Below are 14,303 nucleotides of genomic sequence, written 5' to 3' on the forward strand. Positions count from 1 at the left end.
TGCCCCCATTTTATTGCGTGAAATAACCAATGTCAAGAGACAGAATGAATGGATGAGTGAAGAGCTATGGTCTCTGCCTCCTATTAGGAAAATAGATATGGCACTGTCCTGAAAGTCAGGAGATCTGGGTTCTGGTCCAGGTTTACTGGAAACACTTCGTAGCCTTGGACAAGCAATGCCCCACTCCTGGTGTCAACCTGCCCATCAGGCAGCTGATCTCTGAGGTCTCGAAGTGTATGAGAGTAAGTGTCGGAGAAAGGTGGGGAAGCCTGGTACAACAGGACTTGACTTCTGTTTGGCTCTAGCCTAACACGAGCTTCGGCCGACGGGAAGAGGCAGCAAGAATCACAGGCTAGAACCCCGAGGCCAGCGCCGGGACCGCCGGCTTCCTCGGGCCGACGTCACTGGGGCGCGACGGCGTGGTCCGTCCCGTCCTCGAGGCGGCGGCGGCTCATAAGGTCCCTCCGGGGAGGGCGAGCGCCGAGCTAACAGAATGTCAAACAGTACTCGAGTCTTTCTAATGCTTAGTTTTCAGCAAACCACCCACTGTCGCCCTCCCTCCTACTTCCCTTAACCGGCACAGGAAGCCGGGAGATGAGAGTCCAGCCCCGAGCGTCCAGTGCTGGACCCCAGCGCGGCTGCGCAGGGCACGTGCGCCTCTCCGGAGTCCCGGCGATTGGCTGTGACGTAAGTTCCGGCGTGAGCGGCGAAAGCCGGGAGGGCGAGCGAGAGAGCGAGCAGGCAGCAGGCAGCAGGCGGGCGGGCGGACGGACGGCACGGAGGGAGGGAGCGAGCGAGCGAGCAGTGAGTGAGCCAGCGAGGGCGGCCGCGTCCCTAGAACAGCCGAGATTCTTCCCGTCCCTCTGACCCCCTCCCCGGAGCCCACAGCGCCTCCGGTCTCCAGTGGAGCGGACACGGCCCGGCCCGGCCATGGCCTCGTTGCTGAAGGTGGATCAGGAAGTGAAGCTCAAGGTAGCGGCACCGGTCCGGGCCTCCTAACCCCTCGCTTCGATCCCCGAGCAGTTTGACCGGCTCCCCACTCCCCATGGCGTCTTTGTCTCCCTGGGGACACCAGCTCTGAGCTTCAGCTCAGCCCAGCCCCCCACCCCCGGAGACGGCATTGGGGGAGAGGATAATATAGGGTGGCCTTCTGAACCGCGTCTGGTGGTGGAGAGCCCCGGGGAGACCTCCGCGGACACGTGGTGGACTCCTCACTTTAAGCCAGTGACAGCTGGAAGTCCCCCAGCCCAGCAACGTCCCCGCCTCCGGATGCTACTGCTGTTCTACCCCTACAGTTGGCGTCAGGCCTGCCTGGTATCAAAGGCTAGATCTGGATGGGGGCTTGGCGCGTTTGTGAGCTCACATCTCCCCTGTCTATCTGCCTTTTGTTTGCTCTCAAATTCAGACAGCTTCAGACACAGGGAGGGAGGGTGGGAGGGAAGACAGGTGGTGGGTGCTACCCTCAAGCCCCGCTTCCCTCTCCTGAGATGGAGAAATGGATCCTCAAAAAAATAAAGTATTTACAGTCTGGGGGCCTCTCAGCTTCTCATTACAATTACAAGGTGAGGGGAAGACAGCCGGATTTGGGTTTTCCCATCCTGCCCCACCCTGTGTTTCTAGGTAGTGACTTGCTGATACTGAATTGCTCTCTCTGTTCACTTTAGGTTGATTCTTTCAGGGAGCGGATCACAAGTGAGGTGAGTTTAATAAATAAAAAAATAAGCGGTGGTTGATAGTTGGGAATTTCCCAAAGAAGAGATCTGCAGAGAGAGACCTTCCCACAGCTATTAATTGAGCTGTATTTTCCTTCATCTTTAGGCAGAAGACTTGGTGGCAAATTTTTTTCCAAAGAAGTTGTTAGAACTTGATAGTTTTTTGAAGGTGAGAGACCCTTTTCTTCTCTTCAAATTCCCCAGTGTTTTTGGCTCTGGTCTTTCTGTCAAATGGGAGAAATCATGTGTTGATTCTATTTTGTTTTGTACAGTAAAACACTCATTTCTTGCCCTTCAAATGAAATACTTCTTTGTTCATTTTGAAAAGACTAATGTTTTGGGGGTGGGTGTCTCTCTTTCAGGAACCAATCCTAAACATCCATGATCTAACTCAGATCCACTCAGACATGAATCTCCCAGTCCCTGACCCCATTCTTCTCACCAATAGCCACGATGGACTGGACGGTGTGAGTGTCCTGCATTTTTCTTTGTATTCGGAAGCAGTAGTTCTCTATTCTCTGTTCTCTACTTCCTAGTCAATTTGAGCATGTACAGAGGCGACAGTGGGATTAGGGTCTAGGAACAAGGGCTCTTACAGACATGGTGATTCCAGCATACCACTTTTAGACCCTGGTTTTCATTTATAGCATGAAGTGTATAACCTAATGCCACTTGTCCTAGAGTGAGTTCCAAATACGACTAATAGCTGCAGGTTCCCTTCAGTTGTCTGGTCTGTCCCTGTGGCTCTAAGCAAGATTTTTCTCACCTGTTTCAGTGTCTTGAATATTGTTACAGGACAAGCAATTCTTGCTATATAACTGCAGTCCCTGTCTTTGCTGCGTGCCTTTAGCACCTAGTGCTTGTCAGTTATGTGTCCATGTTTTATATTAACAGTGATAACACTGTATTGTTGTCTGAGTTACTGTCTCATTGGTAGAGCTTGCAACTCTGGAAAGCAGAAACTGTCTTAATCAACTTTGTATCCCCAGCACCTAGATCTATCCCTGGTACACAGCAGGTGCTAAATACATATTTGTTGATCAAATATTGTGCTTCTTTGTGGAACCAGAAGATTTGTACATATTCCCTTAATTATTCTCACCCCGGACTGAATGGTTCATTTTTCCTATTGTTTATGGTATCCACCCCTCTCCCCTAATTGCTCAATGTGTCAGTTGAAAGGTTGGTCTTCCCAACTAGGGTGTAAGTTGCTTTGTGGCAAGAATCTTTCCTTAAAGCCCTGTACATGCTTAGTAAATTGGGCATAAATTAAAACAACATATGGGGCCAAAGAAGGGATTGACTTGCTCGAAGGGTAACTTGTGATGGGGTTATGGGTGTCAAGAGCAAGCTAATTCCTGTCTCTGTATCTTTAGCCTACTTACAAGAAGCGAAGGTTGGATGAGTGTGAAGAGGCCTTCCAAGGTAAGAGCCAGCGCTACCCCACCCACTCCCTGGCTTGCAGCCCTGAGCAGGAGGATTGATCGGGCACTCTCTGGTCAGGAAACAAGATCAGATTTGATTTTCCAGAGTTAGCATTCCCAAGTTCTCCAAACATGGTCGTTATTTAGCACCCAAAACCTAATTTCCCAATAAACAGGGAGGGCTTGACTTAGTGTGGATTGCCAAGGGAGAGAGGTTGGAGGTGGCTACACATCTCAGGTTTTTCACAGAAGTCCCAGTTTTGCATTATTTTCTCTTCTTCAGTAATAGTTGGTACATTAAATTTTTAGAGCATATTGTAATTTCCTTGTTCTTCAGACCTTGGGCATACTTTAGACACTCATTTGCTAATCCATACATTTTCTCTTTTTGATTCTGTTGGTGGGGTCATGGTTTGTAGATAGGATTGCGACAGATAAAAGACAGGTCGTAGCATCTCATGGGTCTGGGAAAGAAGAGAGAAAGCTGGGGGTGAGGGGGTGTTAATGTCCTGCCCTCCACCCCAATCATTTGACCTTCTTCATGTCCCTACCAGGAACCAAGGTGTTCGTGATGCCCAATGGGATGCTAAAAAGCAACCAGCAGCTAGTGGACATTATTGAAAAAGTGAAACCTGAGATCCGGCTCCTGATTGAGAAATGCAACACGGTGAGGCAGGGGCTAGTGACCTGTGGGCTGACCCCAAAAAGCCTGGCCTGAACTATGGAAATGTTGGATGTGGGGCAGGAGGCATGGAGGTGATAGAGGAGTTGGCACACGAAGTATCTTGGCTCCCGTGCTCCCAGCATCTGGTCCTAGCGGCATGGATTGTATACTTCGTGGCTTTGGCAGAAAAGGCAAGGGTCCTCATGGGTATATATTGGTCCTCTCACCCTTCAGGTCAAAATGTGGGTACAGCTCCTGATTCCCAGGATAGAAGACGGGAACAACTTTGGGGTGTCCATTCAGGTAACGTGCTTGTATTACAAACTGGAGAGGAGGGTTTGGAAGGTTTACTCTCCTTTTCAACCTGCTTTGTTTGTTTTCCCTTGGTCTGCTCTTTGGGTGACATGGAAGTGACTTGACCTTAATACTTGTTTTTTTTTTAGGAGGAGACAGTTGCAGAACTAAGAACTGTTGAGAGTGAAGCTGCATCTTATCTGGACCAGATTTCTAGGTAGGGCTTCTTGGGTTTGGCCCAGGAACTGGGGGCTGGTGATATGGCAAGCACCGTCCAGGGTCTCCTGCAGCTTCCTCCTCTTCTCTCTCCTTTCAGATATTATATTACAAGAGCCAAATTGGTTTCTAAAATAGCTAAATATCCCCATGTGGTAAGTAAGGGTTTGGGATCTGAGGGTGAAAGTGGAAGGGAGAGGGAGGAGTGGCCGTTTCTCGGGAAGCGCTGCCTGTGGACAGGCTGGCCTTGGGAGCTAGCCTTTCCTCCGCCCTCCTTTCAGGAGGACTATCGCCGCACCGTGACAGAGATTGACGAGAAAGAGTACATCAGCCTTCGGCTCATCATATCCGAGCTAAGGAATCAATATGTAAGTAACCTTGGTCCCTGCCCACAGTCACCCTGGCTGTTAGCCCTGGCAGTCATTTTCTCGCCACTTCCTGGGGTTTGAGATAGGGGATGGAGTGGGGTAAAATGAGGAGGATGAATTCTCATCGACTGAGTGTTGAGAATTACAAGCTCACTGAGGGTGCGTAGCTGGGGATCTCCCTTTCTGTTTGGATGGCCGAGTGTGCAGTGCAGTACAGGTGTCAAGATGTGGGCATTGGAGGCAGACAGGCTTGGGTTCAGAGCCGGTTCTTCCTGTAATCTGTGGCCTTGGGCAAGTTGTTTAACCTTAAACTTCAGTTTCTTCATCTCAAAGATAGAACATCACTAAGATAGAACTTAGAGTATCTATGGCACAAAGATGGGTTTTTTGGTTTTGTTTTTACAAAGATGATTTTTAAAAATGAGTGAAATAAGGGCGCCTGGGTGGCACAGTCAGTTAAGCATCCAACTTGCGATTTCAGCTCAGGGCATGATCTCGTGGGTAGTGGGAGTAAGCCCCGCATCGGGTTCTGCGCTCAGCAGGGAGTCAGCTTGAGATTCTCTCCCTATGCCCCTCCCCTCACTCACGTGCATAGGCATGCATGATCTCTCTTTCTCAAATAAATAAATCTTTAAAAAAAAAGAGTAAAATAACACGTTAAAGGACCCAGTACAATTGTTGCTTATGTTAGGTGCTCCATAAATGTTAGTTGTTATTAGACACTTGGGGCCTGGGAAGTTCCCAGGAATCCCCAATGTGCGGGTATAGAGAGGAGAGGCAGCCACGCTAATTGAGGTTCCAGTGAGTGAGATTGGGATTCTGCATATGATTGCTTGGGGCTTTGTGGGTGTATCTGGCTTCTTTGGGAGGTTGGGGTGGAACAAATGTGATTCCCTGGCCTCTTCTCCCAGGTCACTCTACATGACATGATCCTGAAAAATATCGAGAAGATCAAACGGCCCCGGAGCAGCAATGCAGAGACGCTGTACTGAGGCCAGGGCCAGGGCCAGGGGACTCTGTGAGTCTGGCTCAAGACCGACATTGCCTTGGTTTGTTACATGACTATCGTGATGGGGAAACTGGCTGGAAATAGTAATCACACCTCTCTCTGTTTTTAGTTAGAGTCTAATGAAACTCTCATGTAGTTCTGTGACGTGTTTACCTCTTTTTTCAGGCCTCAGGAACTCTTCTATTTCCTTCCCTAATACCCCACACCCGATCTGTCCTAATTTCTGGAGAAGTCCAGGTCTGTGTGTGCAGGATGTTGGCACAGGAATACTTGTGTTTTCTCTCCCTGCCCTCTCCCTTCTGTGTCTTGAGCTTTGTGTTTTTTTCCTTCTGTTGATTAGCTGGTTAGAAGCTAAGGGAACTGGAAGGAAAGTGCTAGGTGTTTTTTAGGAACTGGGGGTGGGGGGCAGTCCAGCATCTCTCCTCTGATGTAAGGTTAGTGTCTCTTGCCACTGTGTGGGACATTGGATCCTCCCTCCCATAGTTTCCCTGATGATAACTTAGGGTCTCCCATCCACATACATCCCACCTTGAACCTGATCATGACAAGAAACACCTTCGGCCTTCTGCCAAGTTCCTAGCTCCTTGAGATGTTTTTATAACTAGGATTTTCATGTACACCTGTGTGTGTGATCGACGCATATGTACAGACATGCACACACATGCCTTCCTCCTCTGTTACCTGATTTCCCCATCCCATGGTCTGTGGTGTTTTCCTTTGTCCTGGTGCCCCCCCCCCATGAATTCTGTCACACACACATCATTCAGAAGATGATGGTCGTCTTAGTCCCCCCCCACCAGGGCCCATCGTTCTGCTGTTATACAGAGCCTCTTGGTGCCTAGAGGCTGGTGAGTTGGAGGAGAGCTGAGAGATGAGAAGCAGAGGATTTGGGGAAGACCCCTTCTTCTGTGACTCAGGTCTTTCTGGGCGTTATTGTAAAGGCTGGTCCTCTGACTCCTGGTTGCCTCTTCCTAGGCCAGTTGTAAATTGGGGTGGGGCTGTCTGCAGCTGTGAGGCCCAGATGCCGCTGCTCCTGCCGGGCGTTCCTGTGGGACAAATAGTTCTCTTATTTATAGTGTTGTGCTTCCACGGAAAGCAGCACCTTGTGTGTGTGTGTGCACGCGTGCACGCACACACGTGTGTACGCATTGTGTGTATGTGAAGATCTGCTGGGCAAGTCAAAACCATAGAAGAGTTGCCTCCTATTTCTCAAATCTTCCAGAGATACCACTTGTTACAGCTTTTCTGTTAACCCTCATCAAACCCCCACTTTTTTATTCTGCCACTACTGGAGAGTCCGTATCTGCGGTCAGCCTGCCAGCGACTCTCTGTTTCTGGTTCTGACTTTTATTCTTCTGCTGTCTTCCTCTTGCCTCAACCCCAGTCACATTTCCACCCGGCTGCATCATTTCTACTCCCAGGATGCTGTCTTCCCATGAATAGTACTCAGTAACAAACCAATTGCATTTTGGTTGGACGGTGCCCCTACCCACCCTCGGGATCCCTTCCAGCTAAAACCCTATCCCCCTCCTACCATGTGTTTCTCAGTTTCTCTTTTCGTTTGTTGGAGTATTCTGCTGCCCCTCCTCACTCTATCACCCTTGGATCGTAATGTAAAATTCTCTTACCATGTCAAGAAATTATTAAAAATGCAGGTACTTTGACCTCTTTCTAAAGCTGCAGACCCTGGTGCGATGCTCTGGTGGCTAGGGACATACCCACACTCACGTGTGTGCATAGGGGGACACCCACCTCCATGTACACCTCCAGCCACCCTATTGGGTGTTTTTATGACAATTGAGCTGCCTCTTTTCTCTAAAATAATGGAAAGACTGAGGCTTCTGCCTACCAAGAGGCAGGGGTGGGTCCTTCATTTGTGTTCAGTCTGAATTATGTGAAAGTTAGCTCTTCCCAAACCTTTAAGCTGCTTCCGTCTTAACCTTCCAAGATTCCAGTTCCTTGCTCTCTCCGCCCCGTGATACCATGCACTGCCAGTAGAGGCTGCTCTAGGTCCGCATGTGGGGGATCACCTGGTTCAAGGCACAGCCTAACCGGTCATTTTCTTGTCCTAATACTAATTTTTCCCGCTGAGCAGTGTCTTAAATTTCTTGAAGAGATGCCAGCGATTCCTGCTTTTGGTTTTCCAGTGACTCGGGAGGGCTGTCTAGGATCCTAGCTCTCTCTGAAATAAAGTTTCCTCAACTTCCACCTTGCAGAGTAGCCTTCTGATACCCAGTGGTCCCCTCACTGTCTCTGCAAAAAGAGATTTAAGGTCTTGAATGGTGGAGGAACGTCTGCTGTATTCTGTTTTTCCAGAGATCGGTAGCAGTGGCTAGCGATTTTTTGAATGCCTGTTCTGTGTTAGGCTCTCTGTTAAGTGCTTTATGTGCATGACCACATTTAATTTTCACGAATCTGGGTAGTTTACCCCTCCTTTGTAGGTGAGGACACTGAAATTCATGAGCAGGAACTCCTCTGAGGTCCTACAGCGGAGGGATCTGACTGCTGAGCCCAGGCGCTCACCTTTCCTTTCCCACTGACTAGATAGGAGAGACGGGATACTACAAAGCAAGGGCTTGGCCTTTGGCAGCTGGCCAGCACTTATTGCTGAACTGGGCTGTGGGTTGTGGGAATATTGACGGGTGGTGCCTGCTAGGAGGTAGGGAAATGGATAGTTCTGGTGCCTGTGTGTAGCACACAGCGCTTAACTGGGCATCTGACATTGGCGTTCTTCCTCAGACCTCTTCTGAGTGAAAGGTAGAGTTTAGAGTTAATCCAAATGCCCTCTAGTCTGGTCTGAGTGACGGCAGTCAGAGCTCCTGCCGTGCTGCGGCCAGGAGCTCAGGGGCAGGGGAGAGCCTATGCACGTGGAAGTCGTGCCTGGAGCCAAACCACGGAACAGAAAATTGGAACAGAATTATATAAATTAAGGTCAGAAATTTCCTGTCCAACCCACGGGGTGGAGTTTTCTCTATTCCTATCCATCCTACTGAATATAAGCCCTGATTTGATGTCAGTAACTGGAAGGAGCAGCTGGTAGGACTTCCCTTTCAGCTGTCCACATTCACCATGAATCTCAAGGTAGTCCTCGTGTTCCTGGCACTGTCCCTCATTACCATCTTTGCCCTGGCCTATGTCTTGCTGACCAGCCAAGGTGGCTCCAGCCAGCCTCCCCGCTGCCCCTCCGTGTCCCCCACTGCCCAGCCCCGGACACACCCCGGCCAGAACCAGCTGTTTGCAGACCTGAGCTTGGAGGAGCTGACAGCTGTCATGAGCTTCCTGACCCAGCAGCTCGGGCCAGGCCTGGTGGATGCAGCCCAGGCGCGCCCCTCGGACAACTGCGTCTTCTCAGTGGAGCTGCACCTGCCCCCCAAGGCCGCAGCCCTGGCCCACCTGGACAGGGGGAGCCCCCCACCTGCCCGGGAGGCGCTGGCCATCGTCTTCTTTGGCGGACAGCCCCAGCCCAACGTGAGTGAGCTGGTGGTGGGGCCACTGCCACGGCCCTCCTACCTGCGGGACGTGACGGTGGAGCGTCACGGGGGCCCCCTGCCCTATTACCGCCGCCCCATGCTGGGAGCTGAGTTTGCCCAGATGTGGAAACATTTGAAGGAGGTGGAGCTACCCAAGGCACCAGGCTTTCTGGCTTCTGTCTTCAACTACAATGGCTCCACTTTGGCACCTCTGCATGCCACCCCCAGTGGCTTGCGCTCAGGGGACCGTGCTACCTGGATAGCCCTCTACCATAACATCTCAGGTGTTGGGATTTTCCTTCACCCAGTGGGGCTGGAGCTACTGCTGGACCACAGGGCCCTGGACCCTGCCCACTGGGCTGTCCAGCGGGTCTTCTACCTCGGGCGCTACTATGCTGACTTGGGCCAGTTGGAATGGGAGTTTAAGGCTGGCCGGCTGGAAGTGGTTAGGGTTCCTCTCCCCCTGCCAAATGGGGCTTCATCCTTGAAGTCCCGGACCTCCCCAGGTCCTCTCCCCCCTCTTCAGTTCTCACCCCAGGGCTCCCAATATAGTGTACAAGGGAACCTGGTGACATCCTCCCTCTGGACATTTACCTTTGGTCATGGGGTGTTCAGTGGCATGAGGATTTTTGATATTCGGTTCAAGGGTGAGCGAGTGGCCTATGAAGTCAGTGTCCAGGAGTGTGTATCCGTCTACGGTGCCGATTCACCCAAGACAATGATGACCAGATACTTGGATAGCAGCTATGGACTTGGCCGTCACAGCCGGGGCTTGGTTCGGGGAGTTGACTGCCCCTATCAGTCTACGATGGTGGACATCCACATACTGGTGGGCACAGGGGCAGTCCAGCTGCTCCCGGGGGCTGTGTGTGTATTCGAGGAGGCACAAGGAGTGCCCCTTCGGAGGCACCACAATCACCTCGAGAGTCATTTCTATGGTGGTTTGGCCGGCTCGGCTCTTGTAGTCAGGTCTGTGTCATCTGTAGGCAACTATGACTACATTTGGGACTTTGTACTGCACCCAAATGGGGCGCTGGAAGGGCGGGTCCATGCCACAGGCTATATCAACACGGCTTTCCTGAGTGGGGGTGAGGAGGGCCTCCTCTTCGGGAACCGTGTGGGGGAGCGAGTGCTGGGGGCAGTGCACACGCATGCCTTTCACTTCAAGCTGGACCTGGATGTGGCAGGTGAGTGCTCGGGGGAGGATTGAGACTTGGGGTGGAGCAGAGGGAAGGGAGACCCCCCAAACTGAGCCAGAAGCAGCAGAGGGTGGCAGGCTGGCACCATGACATATTGGGGCAACAGAGCAGGGGCTCATTGGAGCATATGCGGCTGCAGTCAGCCTGAAATACTGGATGTCCTGGGTATCTGGCCGAAGGTAGAAGGGTGTCCCTACCCGGCCCCTCCGCCTCGCTGTGGTTGTGAAACTGGCTTAAATGCAATGGCTGTGCCTGGCTGCCTTCGTCTCGAGTGCCTCTGTGGCTACTGAATTTGCTCCAGCAGTTGGGGCTGGAGTTGGGGCTCTTTTTTCCTGATTCTGGGGGTCAGTGGAGGTGGGGAAAGCAGGGGCCTGAGCAGAGGTAGGAAGCAGCCTAAGGCTTTCAGGGTAGAGTGGTCCTGGGGGGGGGTTGCTTCACAGGATTTCATAAAACAGGACATAGGATAGTGGCCCCACCATCCTCCCGGGGAGAGTCATCCCATCCCTGCCAGTACATGTCCTCACTGCCGGCCCTCCGGTGACAACGCAGGCACGCAATAGGCTTGCTGCAAGTGTAGAAAGGGATTTCTCAAGTGGGGCTCAAAGCACAGAGAGGACTTGCTGCTCCTGATGGATTTTTGTCAACAACAAAATAACGAACTTAATCAAATCACAGACTATTAGGCCCAGAAAGAAAAATAGAAATCTACCAGACCTTCGCCAAACTGAGGAGGGTGGGGGGAGATGGGGCAAGAAGTGACTGCCCCGGTATAATGCTTTGTAAGTATGCAGCTTTCTTGTGAAACATTTTCTTACCCTCTAGACTAGAAAGATGTGGTGTGGGGTGGGAGGAGAGCTAAGAAAATAGCATGATTGAAATGAGTCTATTATCTAGATTATTCGACGTATTTGGAATAGGACTTTGGTTTGAAGTTTTTCAGCATTTTTGGCATTAAAGAGCCTTGTCTCGGGCAGTAAAGTCGAGTCACACGTATTGGTTCCCTGTCGTGTGGAGCACGAGGGACAAGCAGCAGAGGGGCTGGCCTCAGTTCTGCTCTGTGTAGGGTGCCGGGTGCCTTCTCAATCCGTCCTGTTTAAAGGAACTCACACCCGAACCTGCAAAGAGTATCATCACGTGCCAAATGGGGACGATGGGTGTACGTGACGAGTGCAGTCGAGTTCTGGGGAGCTTTCAGACAACCTAAGATCTAAATCTACTCACTTCAAGTGGTCTTCACCTTGTGGAGAAGGAAAGCAGAGTTTCAGAGCTGGGAGGAAGATGCATGGCGCCCTGGAAGGGGATTGGGTTTTTCCAGCCAGCTTCTCCAAGACAAATCTCTCTTTCATAGTTACAAGAATGTAACTAGCCACCTGCGTGTGCTTTTCCACTTACAGAGCTCAGCCACAGAACAGCTCTTATTATGCACACTGTAGAGATTCAGAAAGAGAATCAGAGAAGCGAAGAATCGGTCCCAGGTCTCCTGGGTAGGCCGGTGCTAACAACTCTGCAGTGATGGATAGTCTCTATCTGCGTTGTCTGATACGTTAGCCACTAGTCCCATGTGGCAGTTGAGCACCTGAAATGTGGCTCGTGTGACTGAGGAACTGAATTTTTAATTTAAATGGAACTAGCCACCTGTGACTGGCCATAGCCGTCTTGAATGGGGCAGGTTCAAAGAAGATGGGCTAGTGCTCGAATCCAGACCTTCCGGCTCCCAGCACAGAGTGCTCTCTGACGAGCTCCGCTGCCCTTTGTCAGGCTGGCGCAGTGGGCATCGTGGGGAAGGCAAGGGACTGTCTCACCTGGTGTGGAACTCCTCTCCCTCCTCCCCCCCCCCGGCAGGGCTGAAAAACTGGGTGGTAGCTGAAGACGTGGTGTTTAAACCTGTGGCAGCCCCTTGGAGTCCAGAGCACCAGCTGCAGCGCCCACAGCTGACACGGCAGGTCCTCGGAAGGGAGGACCTGACAGCTTTTTCCTTGGGAAAGCCCCTTCCCCGCTACCTTTATCTGGCTGCCAACCAGACTAATGCCTGGGGTCACCAGCGCGGGTACCGAATCCAGATCTACAGCCCCCTTGGCATACACATGCCCCTGGAGAGCAACATGGAGAGGGCCCTCAGCTGGGGGAGGTGAGGAGGGCTCTGGGGGCTGGGTGGTAGGGACGATGGGTCCTCTTCCCCGTTCCAGCTCTTGAAGACCCCAACTCACTACCCTTGACTTATCGTTCACCCCTGTACCTCCTGTCAGCTCTAAGTAGATACGGGATGGGAAATGGTCTCGCACAGAATTGGGTCCAAAGGACTTCAAGGCCAGGAATGGCCCCTGACAGTTTCTGACACCACCTTCCTTCAACATTCCTGGTCAGATACCAGCTCGTGGTGACCCGGAGGAAGGAGGAGGAGTCACAGAGCAGCAGCATCTATTACCAGAATGACATCTGGACCCCCACTATGGCCTTTGCTGACTTCATCAACAATGAGACCCTCTTAGGAGAGGTTGGTAGCCCTAGAGGCAGAGGAGAGGGGCAACTTAAGCCTGTCGTCTTGGCTGCCCAGCCCCTGACAGTAGGTTGGAGGGAATGGTTAGGTTTCCAGTTCTCAGATTCAGGGGCCAACGCGGGTCATCCTTCTTGGGTGAGATTAGCCCTGGGACACCAACCACCCTGCAGCTTCTCACAAGGATCACCCTGCTTGCTGTGTGGACCCGGGGCTGGGTGGGGGTGGAAGCAAGGCTGAGCCTAGAGGTTGGGGATTGTGGCTGAGGAGGGGTGGTTCTCTGGGTCTCGCCTCCACGAAGTCTTTCAGCCTGTCCCTCTTCCCGCAGGACCTGGTGGCTTGGGTTACAGCCAGCTTCCTGCATATCCCCCATGCCGAGGATGTCCCCAACACAGTGACTCTGGGGAACAGAGTCGGCTTCTTGCTCCGACCCTATAACTTCTTTGATGAGGATCCCTCCATCTTCTCCCCTGGCAGTGTCTACTTTGAGAAGGGCCAGGATGCTGGGCTCTGCAGTGTCAACCCTGTGGCCTGCATCCCCCACTTGGCGGCCTGTGTCCCGGACCTGCCCCCTTTCTTTTACCAGGACTTTTAGCCCCAACGGTGTGGTGGGACATGGAAGGGGGTTGCTGAGACGTTTGTGCCTTTCTCTCTGTTCCCACTTCCTGCTCCCTTGACTCCTACCCTCTTAATGTTCCTTAGGAGACCACCTCCCACGCTAACCCCTCTATATCCCTTCTGTGAATTCTTATATCCAGTTTGTTTTGTTTAAATGATGGATTTATACAAATGATATGATTATTAAAATATTCAAGCAAAACACCACAAATTCTACCACTCAGAAATAGAGTTCACATTTGGTGAACGTTATACCAGACATTTCTTTATGCATGTGCATTGAAATGGAAGAATAGATAGAATTTTGTAAAAAAAATAGATGGTGTGTGTGATTTATAATAAAAGGTACTACAAGATATTTATCGCTTGAATTTCTTCTCTTTGACTTTTGAAGTATCTAGAATCCCCCCCGGGGAATATCAAGGACTCTGGCCAAGGAAATTAGCAATGGAAGAAGATACAGCAAGAGGGACAGACCAGGCCAAGGAATGCCGCTTGGGAAGCTGGCGGTGGGGGTTTCCTTGGAAGCAGAACAATAGTTCCAAGTTACAGGAAAGGGAACATCTGGCCCTGGGAGGTGGGGGTTGGGGCAAGAAGCCCGGCTGAGGGGGACGAGGGGCTGTTCTGCGCAGACCCAGCCCCTTACTGGTGGTGCTTTTCCAGGCTCAACTGGTCAGTTGCATTATTTTTAAATCCCACTCTCCTTCTGCCTCCCCCAGCTCTCCCCAGTTCCAACCCTGACCCAGAGAGCGGAATCTGATTTGGAACCTGGAAGACAAAGCCATGTAAGGTCTGTGGAAATCTCTGCCGCTCTGCTTCAGGCCCGCCCCCCAAG

The 14,303-nt window shown here is 51.5% G+C and overlaps 2 protein-coding genes across 3 annotated transcripts in view; both read left to right on the plus strand.

Annotated features, from left to right (window-relative positions):
- Positions 1-687: 687 nt before the first annotated feature.
- PSME3 (proteasome activator subunit 3) lies at positions 688-7,359 on the plus strand. Its single transcript, XM_002922149.4, has 11 exons — positions 688-972; positions 1,665-1,697; positions 1,819-1,881; positions 2,075-2,179; positions 3,089-3,137; positions 3,691-3,803; positions 4,035-4,103; positions 4,244-4,311; positions 4,411-4,465; positions 4,592-4,678; positions 5,590-7,359. The coding sequence occupies exons 1-11, from the start codon at positions 931-933 to the stop codon at positions 5,668-5,670; spliced, it is 765 nt and encodes a 254-aa protein (XP_002922195.1). The 5' UTR covers positions 688-930; the 3' UTR covers positions 5,671-7,359.
- Positions 7,360-7,504: 145 nt separating this feature from the next.
- The window catches only part of LOC100481510 (amine oxidase copper containing 2), a 14,054-nt gene continuing 7,255 nt past the window's right edge, over positions 7,505-14,303 (plus strand). Inside the window, exons 1-4 of one of the 2 annotated variants that reach the window (XM_034639883.1) lie at positions 7,505-10,344; positions 12,199-12,484; positions 12,721-12,850; positions 14,188-14,258. In XM_034639883.1, coding sequence (XP_034495774.1) covers positions 8,757-10,344; positions 12,199-12,484; positions 12,721-12,850; positions 14,188-14,258 — 2,075 coding nt within the window. In that variant the 5' untranslated portion in view covers positions 7,505-8,756. The other variant, XM_002922178.4, reaches the window with a different exon arrangement.

Source organism: Ailuropoda melanoleuca, chromosome 13 (genome assembly GCF_002007445.2).
Source record: "Ailuropoda melanoleuca isolate Jingjing chromosome 13, ASM200744v2, whole genome shotgun sequence".
Classification (NCBI taxonomy): domain Eukaryota; kingdom Metazoa; phylum Chordata; class Mammalia; order Carnivora; family Ursidae; genus Ailuropoda; species Ailuropoda melanoleuca.